This window comes from Tachyglossus aculeatus, chromosome 1 (assembly GCF_015852505.1).
Source record: "Tachyglossus aculeatus isolate mTacAcu1 chromosome 1, mTacAcu1.pri, whole genome shotgun sequence".
Taxonomy (NCBI): Eukaryota; Metazoa; Chordata; class Mammalia; order Monotremata; family Tachyglossidae; genus Tachyglossus; species Tachyglossus aculeatus.
In genome coordinates this window covers 4371598-4390784 of record NC_052066.1, presented here as the reverse complement: position 1 = coordinate 4390784, position 19187 = coordinate 4371598, and the positions used below count along the sequence as shown (strand labels likewise).

Here is a 19187-nt window from a genome sequence, read left to right as displayed (position 1 = left end):
GATGTTGCCAACTTGGACTTCCCAAGCGCTTAGTCCAGTGCTCTGCATGCAGTGTGGGCTCAATAAATACGATCGATGATGATGATGACGATTTATTGAGCACTTACTGTGTGCAGAGCACTGTACTAAGCGCTTGGGAAGTCCAAGTTGGCAACATATCAGTCATTCATACTACAGCGCTGGGGAGGTTAGATGATGACGATAGGGACCGTCTCTAGATGTTGCCAACTTGGACTTCCCAAGCGCTTAGTCCAGTGCTCTGCACGCAGTAGGTGCTCAATAAATAATAATAATAATAATAATAATGTTGGTATTTGTTAAGCGCTTACTATGTGCAAAGCACTGTTCTAAGCGCTGGGGTAGATACAAGGTAATCAGGTTGTCCCACGTGGGGCTTACAGTCTTCATCCCCATTTTCCAGATGAGGGAACTGAGGCCCAGAGAAGTGAAGTGACTTGCCCAAAGTCACCCAGCTGACAAGTGGCAGAGCTGGGATTTGAACCCACGACCTCTGACTCCAAAGCCCGGGCTCTTTTCCACTGAGCCACGCTGCTTCTCTTCAAATACGACTGATGATGATGAACAGTGGTTCGCACATAGTAAGCGCTTAACAAATGCCAATTATTATTATTATTATTATTACTATCCCGATGATGATGATGATCCCGGGGCCGTTCCCGGCCTCACCTGGACCACGGGGAAGATGTGGATGAAATCCAGGCCCTGGATCTGGTGCGGCTCCAGGCGGTGCGGACACTGCATCCGCGGCAGGACGGACACCAGCTTCTCCGTCAGGGCGCTGCCCGGGGAAGACCCCCCGGCCCGGGAATTGGGAGGCCGACGGCGAGCGGAGGGGAAAGGGATGGAGAGGAGGGAAAAGCGGAGGGAGGTGGGAAGAGTTGGGATGCCCCCCGCCCGCCCCATGGGAGCCCCGGGCCCTCACATCTTCTGCCCGATGGTGGAATTCTCCTGGAACAGCAGGTCGACGTCCACATCATAGCTGCACGTGCTGATACACCACGTCAAACCGCCGACCACCTGCAATGGACCCCCCCCCCCGCACGCCCCTTCCGCTCAGCTCGTCCCCTCCGTCGTCACCTGGACGGCTCCGGGAGCCCGGACCCCTGGCTTAATAATCATAATAACCGCGGCATTGGTTAATAATAATAATAATAATAATAATAATAAAGGATGGCATTTGTTAAGCGCTCACTTCGTGCACTGTTCAAAGCACTTAATAATCACAATAACTGCGGCATTTGTTAATAATAATAATAAGGATGGCATTTGTTAAGCGCTTACTTCGTGCACTGTTCAAAGCACTTAATAATCATAATAACTGCGGCGCTTGTTAATAATAATAATAATAAGGATGACATTTGTTAAGCGCTTACTTCGTGCACTGTTCAAAGCACTTAATAATCATAATAACCGCGGCATCTGTTAATAATAATAATAATAAGGGTGGCATTTGTTAAGCGCTCACTTCGTGCACTGTTCAAAGCACTTAATAATCATAATAACCGCGGCATTTGTTAATAATAATAATAATAATAATAATAAGGATGGCATTTGTTAAGCGCTTACTTCGTGCACTGTTCAAAGCACTTAATAATCATAATAACCGCGGCATTTGTTAATAACAATAATAATAATAATAAGGATGGCATTTGTTAAGCGCTTACTTCGTGCACTGTTCAAAGCACTTAATAATCATAACTGCGGCATTTGTTAATAATAATAATAATAAGGATGGCATTTGTTAAGCGCTTACTTCGTGCACTGTTCAAAGCACTTAATAATCATAATAACTGCGGCATTTGTTAATAATAATAATAAGGATGGCATTTGTTAAGCGCTTACTTCGTGCACTGTTCAAAGCACTTAATAATCATAATAACCGGGGCATTTCCTCTCCCCCCTCTCCATCCCCCCATCCTACCTCCTTCCCTTCCCCACAGCACCTGTATATATGTATGTATGGTTGTACATATTTATTACTCTATTTATTTATTTATTTTACTTGTACATATCTATCCTATTTATTTTATTTTGTTGGTATGTTTGGTTTTGTTCTCTGTCTTCCCCTTTTAGACTGTGAGCCCACTGTTGGGTAGGGACTGTCTCTATGTGTTGCCAATTTGTACTTCCCAAGCGCTTAGTACAGTGCTCTGCACATAGTAAGCGCTCAATAAATACGATTGATGATGATAATAATAATAAGGATGGCATTTGTTAAGCGCTTACTTCGTGCACTGTTCAAAGCACTTACTAATCATAATAACTGCGGCATTTGTTAATAATAATAATAATAATAAGGATGGCATTTGTTAAGCGCTCACTTCGTGCACTGTTCAAAGCACTTAATAATCATAATAACTGCGGCGTTTGTTAATAATAATGATAATAAGGATGGCATTTGTTAAGCGCTTACTTCGTGCACTGTTCAAAGCACTTAATAATCATAATAACCGCGGCATTTGTTAATAACAATAATGATAATAATAAGGATGGCATTTGTTAAGCGCTTACTTCGTGCACTGTTCAAAGCACTTAATAATCATAACTGCGGCATTTGTTAATAATAATAATAATAATAAGGATGGCATTTGTTAAGCGCTTACTTCGTGCACTGTTCAAAGCACTTAATCATCATAACTGCGGCATTTGTTAATAGTAATAATAAGGATGGCATTTGTTAAGCGCTTACTTCGTGCACTGTTCAAAGCACTTAATAATCATAATAATCGCAGCATTTGTTAATAATAATAATAATCAATCAATCAATCAATTGTATTTATTGAGCGCTTACTATGTGCAGAGCACTGTACTAAGCGCTTGGGAAGTACAAATTGGCAACACATAGAGACAGTCCCTACCCAACAGTGGGCTCACAGTCTAAAAGGGGGAGACCGAGAACAGAACCAAACATACCAACAAAATAAAATAAATAGAATAGATATGTACAAGTAAAATAAATAAATAGAGTAATAAATATGTACAAACATATATACATATATACAGGTGCTGTGGGGAAGGGAAGGAGGTAAGATGGGGGGATGGAGAGGGGGACGAGGGGGAGAGGAGGGAAGGGGCTCAGTCTGGGAAGGCCTCCTGGAGGAGGTGAGCTCTCAGCAGGGCCTTGAAGGGAGGAAGAGAGCTAGCTGGCATTTGTTAAGCGCTTACTTCGTGCACTGTTCAAAGCACTTACTAATCATAATAACCGCGGCATTTGTTAATAATAATAATAATAATAATAAGGATGGCATTTGTTAAGCGCTCACTTCGTGCACTGTTCAAAGCACTTAATAATCACAATAACTGCGGCATCTGTTAATAATAATAATAATAATGAGGGTGGCATTTGTTAAGCGCTTACTTCGTGCACTGCTCAAAGCACTTACTAATCATAATAACCGCGGCATTTGTTAATAATAATAATAATAATAATAAGGATGGCATTTGTTAAGCGCTCACTTCGTGCACTGTTCAAAGCACTTAATAATCATAATAACCGCGGCATTTGTTAATAATGATAATATTAATAATAATAATAATAATAATAAGGATGGCATTTGTTAAGCGCTTACTTCGTGCACTGTTCAAAGCACTTAATAATCATAATAACCGCGGCATTTGTTAATAACAATAATAATAATAATAAGGATGGCATTTGTTAAGCGCTTACTTCGTGCACTGTTCAAAGCACTTAATAATCATAACTGCGGCATTTGTTAATAATAATAATAATAAGGATGGCATTTGTTAAGCGCTTACTTCGTGCACTGTTCAAAGCACTTAATCATCATAATAACTGCGGCATTTGTTAATAGTAATAATAAGGATGGCATTTGTTAAGCGCTTACTTCGTGCACTGTTCAAAGCACTTAATAATCATAATAATCGCAGCATTTGTTAATAATAATAATAATCAATCAATCAATTGTATTTATTGAGCGCTTACTATGTGCAGAGCACTGTACTAAGCGCTTGGGAAGTACAAATTGGCAACACATAGAGACAGTCCCTACCCAACAGTGGGCTCACAGTCTAAAAGGGGGAGACAGAGAACGGAACCAAACATACCAACAGAATAAAATAAATAGGGTAGAAATGTACAAGCAAGATAAATAAATAAATAAATAGAGTAATAAATATGTACAACCATATATCCATATATACAGGTTCTGTGGGGAAGGGAAGGAGGTAAGACGGGGGGATGGAGAGGGGGACGAGGGGGAGAGGAGGGAAGGGGCTCAGTCTGGGAAGGCCTCCTGGAGGAGGTGAGCTCTCAGCAGGGCCTTGAAGGGAGGAAGAGAGCGAGCTGGCATTTGTTAAGCGCTTACTTCGTGCACTGTTCAAAGCACTTAATAATCACAATAACTGCGGCATTTGTTAATAATAATAATAAGGATGGCATTTGTTAAGCGCTCACTTCGTGCACTGTTCAAAGCACTTAATAATCATAATAACCGCGGCGTTTGTTAATAATAATAATAATAAGGATGGCATTTGTTAAGCGCTTACTTCGTGCACTGTTCAAAGCACTTAATAATCATAATAACCGCGGCGTCTGTTAATAATAATAATAATAAGGATGGCATTTGTTAAGCGCTTACTTCGTGCACTGTTCAAAGCACTTAATAATCATAATAACCACGGCATTTGTTAATAATAATAATAATAATAATCAATCAATCAATCGTATTTATTGAGCGCTTACTATGTGCAGAGCACTGTACTAAGCGCTTGGGAAGTACAAATTGGCAACACATAGAGACAGTCCCTACCCAACAGTGGGCTCACAGTCTAAAAGGGGGAGACAGAGAACAGAACCAAACATACCAACAGAATAAAATAAGTAGGGTAGAAATGTACAAGTAAGATAAATAAATAGAGTAATAAATATGTACAACCATACATACATATATACAGGTGCTGTGGGGAAGGGAAGGAGGTAAGATGGGGGGATGGAGAGGGGGACGAGGGGGAGAGGAGGGAAGGGGCTCAGTCTGGGAAGGCCTCCTGGAGGAGGTGAGCTCTCAGCAGGGCCTTGAAGGGAGGAAGAGAGCTAGCTGGCATTTGTTAAGCGCTTACTTCGTGCACTGTTCAAAGCACTTAATAATCATAATAACTGCGGCATTTGTTAATAGTAATAATAAGGATGGCATTTGTTAAGCGCTTACTTCGTGCACTGTTCAAAGCACTTAATAATCATAATAACCGCGGCATTTGTTAATAATAATAATAATAATAAGGATGGCATTTGTTAAGCGCTTACTTCGTGCACTGTTCAAAGCACTTAATAATCATAATAACTGCGGCATTTGTTAATAATAATAATAAGGATGGCATTTGTTAAGCACTTACTTCGTGCACTGTTCAAAGCACTTAATAATCATAATAATAATAATAATAATAATGATGGCATTTATTAAGCGCTTACTATGTGCAAAGCACTGTTCTAAGCACTGGGGGGATACAAGGTGATGAGGTTGTCCCACGTGGGGCTCACAGTCTTCATCCCCATTTTACAGATGAGGGAACTGAGGCACAGAGAAGTTAAGTGACTTGCCCAAAGTCACACAGCTGACAAGTGGCGGAGCCGGGATTTGAACCCATGACCTCTGACTCCAAAGCCCGTGCTCTTTCCCACTGAGCCACGCTGCTTCTAACCGCGGCATTTCCTCTCCCCCCTCTCCATCCCCCCATCCTACCTCCTTCCCTTCCCCACAGCACCTGTATATATGTATATATGGTTGTACATATTTATTACTCTATTTATTTATTTATTTTACTTGCACATATCTATCCTATTTATTTTATTTTGTTGGTATGTTTGGTTTTGTTCTCTGTCTTCCCCTTTTAGACTGTGAGCCCACTGTTGGGTAGGGACTGTCTCTATGTGTTGCCAATTTGTACTTCCCAAGCGCTTAGTACAGTGCTCTGCACATAGTAAGCGCTCAATAAATACGATTGATGATGATAATAATAATAAGGATGGCATTTGTTAAGCGCTTACTTCGTGCACTGTTCAAAGCTCTTAATAATCATAATAACTGCGGCATTTGTTAATAATAATAATAATAATAAGGATGGCATTTGTTAAGCGCTTACTTCGTGCACTGTTCAAAGCACTTAATAATCATAATAACCGCGGCGTTTGTTAATAATAATAATAATAAGGATGGCATTTGTTAAGCGCTTACTTCGTGCACTGTTCAAAGCACTTAATAATCATAATAACCGTGGCGTTTGTTAATAATAATAATAATAATAATAAGGATGGCATTTGTTAAGCGCTTACTTCGTGCACTGTTCAAAGCACTTACTAATCATAATAACCGCGGCGTTTGTTAATAATAATAATAATAATAAGGATGGCATTTGTTAAGCGCTTACTTCGTGCACTGTTCAAAGCACTTAATAATCATAATAACCGCGGCGTTTGTTAATAATAATAATAATAAGGATGGCATTTGTTAAGCGCTTACTTCGTGCACTGTTCAAAGCACTTAATAATCATAATAACTGCGGCATTTGTTAATAATAATAATAAGGATGGCATTTGTTAAGCGCTTACTTCGTGCACTGTTCAAAGCACTTAATAATCATAATAACCGTGGCATTTCCTCTCCCCCCTCTCCATCCCCCCATCCTACCTCCTTCCCTTCCCCACAGCACCTGTATATATGTATATATGGTTGTACATATTTATTACTCTATTTATTTATTTATTTTACTTGCACATATCTATCCTATTTATTTTATTTTGTTGGTATGTTTGGTTTTGTTCTCTGTCTCCCCCTTTTAGACTGTGAGCCCACTGTTGGGTAGGGACTGTCTCTATGTGTTGCCAATTTGTACTTCCCAAGCGCTTAGTACAGTGCTCTGCACATAGTAAGCACTCAATAAATACGATTGATGATAATAATAATAAGGATGGCATTTGTTAAGCGCTCACTTCGTGCACTGTTCAAAGCACTTAATAATCATAATAACCGCGGCGTTTGTTAATAATAATAATAATAATAAGGATGGCATTTGTTAAGCGTTTACTTCGTGCACTGTTCAAAGCACTTAATAATCATAATAACTGCGGCATTTGTTAATAATAATAATAATAAGGATGGCATTTGTTAAGCGCTTACTTCGTGCACTGTTCAAAGCACTTAATAATCACAATAACCGCGGCATTTGCTAATAATAATAATAATAAGGATGGCACTTGTTAAGCGCTTACTTCGTGCACTGTTCAAAGTACTTAATAATCATAATAACTGTGGCATTTGTTAATAATAATAATAATAAGGATGGCATTTGTTAAGCGCTTACTTCGTGCACTGTTCAAAGCACTTAATAATCATAATAACCGCGGCGTTTGTTAATAATAATAATAATAAGGATGGCATTTGTTAAGCGCTTACTTCGTGCACTGTTCAAAGCACTTAATAATCATAATAACTGCGGCATTTGTTAATAATAATAATAAGGATGGCATTTGTTAAGCGCTTACTTCGTGCACTGTTCAAAGCACTTAATAATCATAATAACCGTGGCATTTCCTCTCCCCCCTCTCCATCCCCCCATCCTACCTCCTTCCCTTCCCCACAGCACCTGTATATATGTATGTATGGTTGTACATATTTATTACTCTATTTATTTATTTATTTTACTTGCACATATCTATCCTATTTATTTTATTTTGTTGGTATGTTTGGTTTTGTTCTCTGTCTTCCCCTTTTAGACTGTGAGCCCACTGTTGGGTAGGGACTGTCTCTATGTGTTGCCAATTTGTACTTCCCAAGCGCTTAGTACAGTGCTCTGCACATAGTAAGCACTCAATAAATACGATTGATGATAATAATAATAAGGATGGCATTTGTTAAGCGCTCACTTCGTGCACTGTTCAAAGCACTTAATAATCATAATAACCGCGGCGTTTGTTAATAATAATAATAATAAGGATGGCATTTGTTAAGCGTTTACTTCGTGCACTGTTCAAAGCACTTAATAATCATAATAACTGCGGCATTTGTTAATAATAATAATAATAAGGATGGCATTTGTTAAGCGCTTACTTCGTGCACTGTTCAAAGCACTTAATAATCACAATAACCGCGGCATTTGCTAATAATAATAATAATAAGGATGGCACTTGTTAAGCGCTTACTTCGTGCACTGTTCAAAGTACTTAATAATCATAATAACTGTGGCATTTGTTAATAATAATAATAATAAGGATGGCATTTGTTAAGCGCTTACTTCGTGCACTGTTCAAAGCACTTAATAATCACAATAACCGCGGCATTTGTTAATAATAATAATAATAATAATAAGGATGGCATTTGTTAAGCGCTTACTTCGTGCACTGTTCGAAGCACTTAATAATCATAATAACCGCGGCATTTGTTAATAATAATAATAATAATAAGGATGGCATTTGTTAAGCGCTTACTTCGTGCACTGTTCAAAGCACTTAATAATCACAATAACTGCGGCATTTGTTAATAATAATAATAATAATAATAAGGATGGCATTTGTTAAGCGCTTACTTCGTGCACTGTTCAAGGCACTTAATAATCACAATAACTGCGGCATTTGTTAATAATAATAAGGATGGCATTTGTTAAGCGCTTACTTCGTGCACTGTTCAAAGCACTTAATAATCACAATAACCGCGGCATTTGTTAATAATAATAATAATAATAATAAGGATGGCATTTGTTAAGCGCTTACTTCGTGCACTGTTCAAAGCTTTTAATAATCATAATAACTGCGGCGTTTGTTAATAATAATAATAATAAGGATGGCATTTGTTAAGCGCTCACTTCGTGCACTGTTCAAAGCACTTAATAATCATAATAACCGCGGCATTTGTTAATAATAATAATAATAATAAGGATGGCATTTGTTAAGCGCTTACTTCGTGCACTGCTCAAAGCACTTACTAATCATAATAACCGCGGCATTTGTTAATAATAATAATAATAATAATAATGGCATTTGTTAAGCGCTCACTTCGTGCACTGTTCAAAGCACTTAATAATCATAATAACCGCGGCATTTGTTAATAATAATAATAATAAGGATGGCATTTGTTAAGCGCTTACTTCGTGCACTGTTCAAAGCACTTACTAATCATAATAACCGCAGCATTTGTTAATAATAATAATAATAGTAAGGATGGCATTTGTTAAGCGCTTACTTCGTGCACTGTTCAAAGCACTTAATAATCCTAATAACTGCGGCATTTGTTAATAATAATAATAATGATAAGGATGGCATTTGTTAAGCGCTTACTTCGTGCACTGTTCAAAGCACTTAATAATCATAATAACCGCGGCATTTGTTAATAATAATAATAATAATAATAAGGATGGCATTCGTTAAGCGCTTACTACGTGCACCGTTCAAAGCGCTGGGGACATTACAAGGTGATCGGGTTGTCCCACGGTCTTCAACCCCATTGTACGGATGAGGTCACTGAGGCCCAGAGCAGTGGAGTGACTCGCCCGAAGTCACACAGCTGACAACTGGCGGAGCTGGGATTCGAACCCACGACCTCGGACTCCCAAGCCCGGGCTCTTGGCACTGAGCCGCGCTGCTTCTCTTAAGCAGTGTTAAGCAGTGTGGCTCAGTGCTAAGAGCCTGGGCTTGGGAGTCAGAGGTCGTGGGTTCGAATCCCGGCGCCGCCACTTGTCGGCTGGGTAACCTTGGGCAAGGCGCTTCACTTCTCCGGGCCTCGGTGGCCTCATCTGGAAAATGGGGATGAAGACTGTGAGCCCCACGGGGGGGCAACCTGCTTATAATGATGGCATTTATTAAGCACTTACTATGTGCAAAGCACTGGGCAAGGAGCTTAACTTCTCTGGGCCTCGGTGACCTCATCTGGAAAATGGGGATGAAGACTGTGAGCCCCACGGGGGGGCAACCTGCTTATAATGATGGCATTTATTAAGCACTTACTATGTGCAAAGCACTGGGCAAGGAGCTTAACTTCTCTGGGCCTCGGTGACCTCATCTGGAAAATGGGGATGAAGACTGTGAGCCCCACGGGGGGACAACCTGCTTATAATGATGGCATTTATTAAGCACTTACTATGTGCAAAGCACTGTTCTAAGCGCTGGGGAGGTCACAAGGCGATCAGGTTGTCCCCCGGGGGGCTCCCAGTCTTCAACCCCATTTTACAGATGAGGTCACCGAGGCACGGAGGAGTTAAGTGACTTGCCCCAAGTCACCCAGCTGACAACCGGCGGAGCTGGGATTTGAACCCATGACCTCTGACAGTGCCCTGCACACAGTAAGCGCTCGATAAATACGATTGATTGATTGATTGACTCCAAAGCCGGGGCTCTTTCCGCTGAGCCACGCTGCTTCTCTTGTAACTACCCCAGCCCTTAGAACAGTGCTTGGCACGTAGTAAGCGCTTAACAGATACCATCATTATTCATCATCATCATCATCAATCGTATTTATTGAGCGCTTACTATGTGCAGATGCTCTTCACTATGTGCCACGTACTGTACATGTATGGTCCTAGCTGTCCCTGCCGGGGCGGTGGCATTAGGCGAGGGGTGGAAATCCGCAGAGACGGCCCGTGGACGCGAGCCCCCGCCCGCCGCCCACGACTCCTCTCCGGCCCCACGTCCAGTCAATTCATTCATTCCATCGTATTTATTGAGCGCTTACTGTGTGCAGAGCACTGGACTAAGCGCTTGGGCAGTCCGAGTTGGCAACATATAGAGACGGTCCCTACCCAACAGCGGGCTCACAGGCTAGAAAATCCAGACAGTCTAATCAAGCCATCAGCCCATCGTTAGACTGTGAGCCCACTGTTGGGTAGGGACCGTCTCTATACGTTGCCAATTTGTACTTCCCAAGCGCTTAGTACAGTGCTCTGCACATAGTAAGCGCTCAATAAATACGATTGATGATGATGATGAGCGTTTATCGTGTGCAGAGCACTGGACTAAGCGCTTGGGAGAAGGGCAGTAAAGAGTTGGCAGGCAGGTTCCCTGCCCACAAGGATGCTACTGAGGCCCGGCTACTTGTTTTGTTCTCTGTCTCCCCCTTCTAGACTGTAAGCCCGTTGTGGGGTAGGGACCGTCTCTATAGGTTGCCAAATTGTACTTTCCAAGCGAATAATAATAATAATAATAATAATAATGGCATTTGTTAAGTGCTTACTATGTGCAAAGTACTGTTCTAAGCGCTGGGGAGGATACAAGGTCATCAGGTTGTCCCACAGGGGGCTCACAGCCTTAAGCCCCATTGTACAGATGAGGTAACTGAGGCACAGAAAAGTGAAGTGACTTAGTAAGCGCTTAATAAATGCTGTTATTATTATTCTTCTCTGGGCCTCAGTTCCCTCATCTGTGAAATAGGGATGAAGACTGTGAGCCCCACAGGGGACAACCTGATCACCTTGTAACCTCCCCGGCACTTGGAACAGTGCTTTGCACATGGTAAGTGCTTAATAAATGCCATTATTATTATTACTATTATTATTATTATTATTCTCTGGGCTTCAGTTCCCTCATCTGTGAAATGGGGATGAAGACTGTGAGCTCCACAGGGGAAAACCTGATCACCTTGTAACCTCCCCGGCACTTGGAACAGTGCTTTGCACATGATAAGCGCTTAATAAATGCCATTATTATTATTACTATTACTATTATTATTATTCCTGGGCCTCAGTTCCCTCTTCTGTGCAATGGGGAAGAAGACTGTGAGCCCCACGGGGGACAACCTGATCACCCTGTAACCACCCCAGCGCTTAGAACAGTGCTTGGTACATAGTGAGCGCTTACCAAATGCCATCATTATTATTATTGCCCAAAGTCACACAGCTGACAATTGGCGGAGCCAGGATTTGAACCCACATCCTCTGACTCCCAAGCCCGGGCTCTTTCCATTGAGCCACGCTGCTTTGCTTAATGCAGTGCTCTGCACACAGTAAGCGCTCAATAAATACGATTGAATGAATGAATGAATGAAAGGAGCTCACAGTCTAGAGAAGCAGTGTGGCTCAGTGGAAAGAGCCCGGGCTTTGGAGTCAGAGGTCATGGGTTCGAATCCCAGCTCCGCCACATGTCTGCTGTGTGACCTTGGGCAAGTCACTTCACTTCTCTGAGCCTCAGTTCCCTCATCTGTAAAATGGGGATGAAGACTGTGAGCCCCCTCGTGGGACAACCTGATCACTTTGTAGCCCCTCCAGCGCTTAGAACAGTGCTTTGCACATAGTAAGCGCTTAACAAATGCCAACATCCTTATTATTATTATTATTATAGAGAAGGAGATAGACATTACGCTGCGCTCAGTGCGGCCAACAACGGGACCTACCTCTCCCTCCAAATCTGGGAGTCAGGGGTCAGTCTGGGATTGGGGTCAGGGGTCAATCAATCAATCAATCGCATTTATTGAGCACTTACTGTGTGCAGAGCACTCATCATCAATCGTATTTATTGAGCGCTTACTGTGTGCAGAGCACTGTACTAAGCGCTTGGGAAGTCCAAGTTGGCAACATATAGAGACAGTCCCTACCCAACAGTGGGCTCACAGTCTAAAAGGGGGAGACAGAGAACAAAACCAAACATACTAACATAATAAAATAAATAGAACAGATATGTACAGGTAAAATAAATAAATAAATAGAGTAACAAATATGTACAAACATATATACATCATCATCAATCGTATTTATTGAGCACTTACTGTGTGCAGAGCACTGTACTAAGCGCTTGGGAAGTACAAGTTGGCAACATATGGAGACAGTCCCTACCCAACAGTGGGCTCACAGTCTAAAAGGGGGAGACAGAGAACAAAACCAAAACATACTAATGAAATAAAATAGATAGAATAGATATGTACAGGTAAAATAAATAAATAAATAGAGTAACAAATATGTACAAACATATATACATCATCATCATCAATCGTATTTATTGAGTGCTCACTATGTGCAGAGTACTGTACTAAGCGCTTGGGAAGTACAAGTTGGCAACATCTAGAGACAGTCCCTACCCAACAGTGGGCTCACAGTCTAAAAGGGGGAGACAGAGATCAAAACCAAACATACTAACGAAATAAAATAGATAGAATAGATATGTACAGGTAAAATAAATAAATAGAGTAACAAATATGTACAAACATATATACATCATCATCATCAATCGTATTTATTGAGCGCTCACTGTGTGCAGAGCACTGTACTAAGCGCTTGGGAAGTACAAGTTGGCAACATATAGAGACAGTCCCTACGCAACAGTGGGTTCACAGTCTAAAAGGGGGAGACAGAGAACAAAACCAAACATACTAACAAAATAAAATAGAATAGATATGTACAGGTAAAATAAATAAATAAATAAATAAATAGAGTAACAAATATGTACAAACATATATACATCATCATCATCAATCGCATTTACTGAGCGCTTACTATGTGCAGAGCACTGTACTAAGCGCTTGGGAAGTCCAAGTCGGCAACATAGAGAGACAGTCCCTACCCAACAGTGGGCTCACGGTCTAAAAGGGGGAGACAGAGAACAAAACCAAACAGACTAACAAAATAAAATAGATAGAATAGATATGAACAGGTAAAATAAATAAATAAATAGAGTAACAAATATGTACAAACATATATACATCATCATCAATCGTATTTATTGAGTGCTCACTGTGTGCAGAGCACTGTACTAAGCGCTTGGGAAGTACAAGTTGGCAACATCTAGAGACAGTCCCTACCCAACAGTGGGCTCACAGTCTAAAAGGGGGAGACAGAGAACAAAACCAAACATACTAACAAAATAAAATAGAATAGATATGTACAGGTAAAATAAATAAATAAATAAATAAATAAATAAATAAATGAATGAATAGAGTAACAAATATGTACAAACATATATACATCATCATCATCAATCGCATTTATTGAGCGCTTACTATGTTCAGAGCACTGTACTAAGCGCTTGGGAAGTCCAAGTCGGCAACATATAGAGACAGTCCCTACCCAACAGTGGGCTCACAGTCTAAAAGGGGGAGACAGAGAACAAAACCAAAAATACTAACAAAATAAAATAGATAGAATAGATATGTACAGGTAAAATAAGTAGAGTAATAAATAGGTACAAACATATATACATATATACAGGTGCTGTGGGGAAGGGAAGGAGGTAAGATGGGGGGATGGAGCTCACTGTTGGGTAGGGACTGTCTCTCTATGTTGCCAATTTGTACTTCCCAAGAGCTTAGTACAGTGCTCTGCACATAGTAAGCGCTCAATAAATACGATTGATGATGATGGAGAGGGGGACGAGGGGGAGAGGAAGGAGGGGGCTGAGTGTGGGAAGGCCTCCTGGAGGAGGTGAGCTCTCAGCAGGGCCTTGAAGGGAGGAAGAGAGCGAGCTTGGCGGATGGGCAGAGGGATTGGGGGCATTCCGGGCCCGGGGGAGGACGTGGGCCGGGGTCAGGGGTCAGGGGTCAGCCCCCCTCCGCCCTCACCTTGTCAAAGGGCGTCAGGCCCTTGATCCTGGCGCGGAAGTAGCCAGCGGCGACCAGCAGCTCCAGAATCTCCGTCAGCTTGACGCTCTGCTCCTCGTCTTCCCGGCTCTCCGCCTACACACCGCGGACACGGCAGCGCTGGCGTCGGCCTTCACCCGCTGCCCGGGCCGGTGGCATCTCCAGAATCCGCTTGGACAAAGGTCCCCCCACCTCCCCTCAACCCGGGAGAAGATTTTCCCGTCTCCGCATCGTACTGAGGAGGGAAACTGAGGCCCGGAGAAGGGAAGAGGTCACCCGGCAGGCAATAATCATCATTATAATTATGGCACTTGTGAAGCGCTTACTATAATAATAATAATGATAATAATGATGGCATTTATTAAGCGCTTACTACGTGCAAAGCACTGTTCTGAGCGCTGGGGAGGTTCCAAGGTGATCAGGTTGTCCCACAGGGGGCTCACAGTCTTCATCCCCGTTTTACAGATGAGGTCACTGAGGCACAGAGAAGTGGAGTGACTTGCCCAATAATGGCATTTATTAAGTGCTTACTACGTGCAAAGCACTGTTCTAAGCGCTGGGGAGGTTCCAAGGTGATCAGGTTGTCCCACGGGGGGGCTCACAGTCTTCATCCCCGTTTTACAGATGAGGTCACTGAGGCACAGAGAAGTGGAGTGACTTGCCCAATAATGGCATTTATTAAGCGCTTACTACGTGCAAAGCACCGTTCTAAGCGCTGGGGAGGTTACAAGGCGATCAGGTTGTCCCACGGGGGGCTCACAGTCTTCATCCCCGTTTTACAGATGAGGTCACTGAGGCCCAGAGAAGTGCCCAAAGTCACACAGCTGACAAGTGGTGGAGCTGGGATTCGAACCCATGACCTCTGACTCCAAAGCCCGGGCTCTTTCCACTGAGCCACGCTGCTTCTCTATGTGCCGGGCACTGTACTAAGAGCTGGTGGGGGGTGGGGGTGGGGGGGAAATACAAGCAAATCAGCCTGTATATATGTATATATGTTTGTACATATTTATTACTCTATTTATTCATTTATTTTACTTGTACATAACTATTCTATTTATTTTATTTTGTTAGTATGTTTGGTTTTGTTCTCTGTCTTCCCCTTTTAGACTGTGAGCCCACTGTTGGGTAGGGACTGTCTCTATATGTTGCCAATTTGTACTTCCCAAGCGCTCAGTACAGTGCTCTGCACATAGTAAGCGCTCAATAAATACGATTGATGATGATGATGATGATGATTTGACAGAGGAGGAAACTGAGGCCTGGAGAAGGGACGAGACTTGTTCAAGGTCACCCGGCAGGCAGTAATAATTATAATGATTGTGGCATTTGTGAGGCACTTACTATGTGCCCAGGCACCGCACTAAGAGCTGGCGGGGCGGGAGAAATACAGGCAAATTGGGTTGGACACAGTCCCTGTCCCAAATGGGGCTCACAGTCTCCATCCCCATTTCACAGAGGAGGGAACTGAGGCCCAGAGAAGTGAAGTGACTTGCCCAAGGTCACACAGCAGACATGTGGCAGAGCTGGGATTAGAACCCATGACCTTCTGACTCCCAGGCTCTAGCCACTAGGCCAGGCTGCTTCTCTAATCTCTAAAATGGGGATTCAATCCATGTCCTCCCTCCTACTTAGACGGTGACCCCTGTGTGGTATTTAATAATAATAATGACGGTATTTGTTAAGCGCTTACTATGTGCCAAGCGCTGTTCTAAGCGCTGGGGGGAAACAAGGTGATCAGATTGTCCCACAGTCTTCATCCCCATTTAACAGATGAGGGAACTGAGGCCCAGAGAAGTGAAGTGACTTGCCCAGAGTCACACAGCTGACAGTCGGTGGAGCCGGGATTTGAACCCATGACCTCTGACTCCAAAGCCCGGGCTCCTTCCACTGAGCCACGCTGCTTCTCTATTTGTTAAGCGCTTACTATGTGCCAGGCTATGTACTAAGCGCTGGGGTGGATACAAGCAAAAAATCAGGCTGGACACAGTCCCTGTCCCCCACGGGGCTCACGGTTTACTTCCCATTTTGCAGATGAGGGAACTGAGGCCCAGAGAAGTGAAGTGAATTCATTCATCCATTCATTCAATCCTATTTATTGAGCGCTTACTCTACTAAGCGCTTGGGAGAGGACAATACAACAACGGACACATTCCCTACTGAAGGTCACACAGCCGTCAGATGGCACAGCCGGGATTAGAACCCATGACCTTCTGATTCCCAGGACCGGGCTTTACCCACTAGGCCGGGCTGATTCCCCACTAGTCCTGAGGCCTAATAATAATTATAATGATGGCATTTGTTAAGCGCTTACTATGTGAAAATCACTGTTCTGAGCGCTGGGGGGGAAAACAAGGTGATCAGCTTGTCCCATGTGGGGCTTACAGTCTTCATCCCCATTTTACAGATGAGGGAACTGAGGCTCAGAGACGTTAAGTGACTTGCCCAAGGTCACACAGCAGACACATGTGTGACAGAGTAAGTACTAAATAAATACCCCTGTATTATGCGTATTACATATAAATTATATACATAATATTTAACATATATTATACAACATCACATAGTGAGTGCTTAACAAATACCACCATTATTATTATTCTATCACAATATAATATAATTTAATTGTAGTCTATACATATAACATTTGTAAGTTTAAGATTTGCCTCAATTCCCTCCCTCTATACGTATGAGTGTGAGTGTGCGTGAGTGAGTTTGAGAAGCAGCCTGGTATAGGGAATAGAGCCTGAGCCTGAGCAACGTGGCTCAGTGGAAAGAGCCCGGGCTTTGGAGTCAGAGGTCATGGGTTCAAATCCCGGCTCTGCCACTTGTCAGCTGGGTGACTCTGGGCAAGTCACTTACCTTCTCTGTGCCTCAGTTATCTCATCTGTAAAACGGGGATGAAGACTGTGAGCCCCACGTGGGACAACCCGATTACCTTGTATCTACCCCAGCGCTTAGAACAGTGCTTGGCACATAGTAAGCGCTTAATAAATGCCATTATTATTATTATTATTATTAATCCCGCCTCCTTCACTTGTCTGCTGCGTGACCCTAGAGAAGCAGCGTGGCTCAGTGGAAAAAGCCCGGGCTTTGGAGTCAGAGGTCCTGGGTTCAAATCCCGGCTCCGCCACTTGTCAGCTGTGTAACTTTGGGCAAGTCACTTCACTTCTCCGGGCCTCAGTTCCCTCATCTGTAAAATGGGGATGAAGACTGTGAGCCCCCCGTGGGACAACCTGATCACCTTGTAACCTCCCCAGCGCTTAGAACAGTGCTTTGCTTATAGTAAGTGCTTAATAAATGCCATTATTATTATTACTACTACTACATTAAGGGCTTAACAAATACCATTATTATTATTATTATTATTACGGTAAGCGCTTAACAAATCTCATTATTATTATTATTATTACAGTAAGCGCATAACAAATAGGTATTAATATCACTATTATGACGATGACACTAAACGTGCCAAGCACGGCCCCTCACCTGGGCCCCGCCCCCTGACGCAGACCCCGCCTTCATGACGTCACCCGCCCGCGCCCTGCTCCACTACGTCATCAAGCATGTCGTCACGCCCTGATCCACTGCGTCATCGAGCCACGCCCCTGACGTGGGCCCGCCCACATGGCGTCGCCCGGCCACGCCCCGGCCCATTGCGCCATCGAGCCACGCCCATGACGTAAGCCCCCACACGCACGACGTCGCCCGACCACGCCCTGACCTGTTACGTCTCGAGACACGCCCCCTGACGGCGGCCCGCCCACGTGACGTCACCCGGCCACGCCCTGATCCACTACGTCATCGAGCCACGTCCCTGACGTACGCCGCCCGCGGGACGTCACCCGGACACGCCCCTGCCCACTACGTCATCGAACCACGCCCCTGACGTAAGCCCCGCACGCACGAAGTCACCCGACTACGCCCTGGCCTACTGCGTCATCGAGACATGCCCCCCTGACGGTGGCCCGCCTGCATGACGTCACCCGACCATGCCCCGGCCTACTACGTCATCGAGACACGGCCCCTGACGTAAACCCCCGCACGCACGACGTCACCAAGCCACGCCCCCACTCGCACCACGTCCAGACCACGCCCCGGCCCAGGCTATCTTACGTCACCAGACCACGCCCCGATTCGCATGACGTCACCCGGTCACGCCCGGACCCACGCGACACCACCCCGGCCACGCCCCCAACCGGCTACGTCACCAGACCACGCCCCCCGACGGGCCCCGCTACCTCCTGGGCCGCCGCGCCCTCGCTCCCCTTCGGGGCCCCCATCGGTTCGGTTCTGTTCGGCCGGTCTGGATCGAAGCCGGATCCGGAGCCCAAACTCCCCTGCGTCCGCCTCGGCGCAGGGCCGAGCTCGCGCATGCCCAGTACAGCCCGAACCCGCGGAGCGTCAGTCCCGTCCGGGTTTTCACGGCAGCCGAGGCCGCGCACGTCCAGCGCGACGCCGTGACGTCACCACGCACGCAGCTGCCTCAGCCTCGCGGCTCCCCTGCTCCTGCCATTCATTCATTCATTCATTCATTCAATCAATCAATCAATCATATTTATTGAGCACTTACTGTGTGCAGAGCACTGTACTAAGCGCTTGGGAAGTACAAGTTGGCACCGTATAGAGACGGCCCCTACCCAACAGTGGGCTCACAGTCTAAAAGGG

The 19187-nt window shown here is 43.9% G+C and overlaps 1 protein-coding gene across 2 annotated transcripts in view; it reads right to left on the bottom strand.

Annotated features, from left to right (window-relative positions):
* Window positions 1-18909, bottom strand: part of CCDC93 (coiled-coil domain containing 93) — a 74064-nt gene extending 55155 nt beyond the window's left edge. For both annotated transcript variants that reach the window (XM_038751537.1, XM_038751545.1), the window contains exons 1-4: window positions 18761-18909; window positions 14505-14618; window positions 944-1038; window positions 688-799 (exon numbers count right to left, since the gene is read on the bottom strand). In XM_038751537.1, the coding sequence (XP_038607465.1) occupies window positions 688-799; window positions 944-1038; window positions 14505-14618; window positions 18761-18895 (456 nt within the window). In that variant the 5' untranslated portion in view covers window positions 18896-18909. The remainder of the gene's footprint in view (window positions 1-687; window positions 800-943; window positions 1039-14504; window positions 14619-18760) is intronic.
* Window positions 18910-19187: the final 278 nt, after the last annotated feature.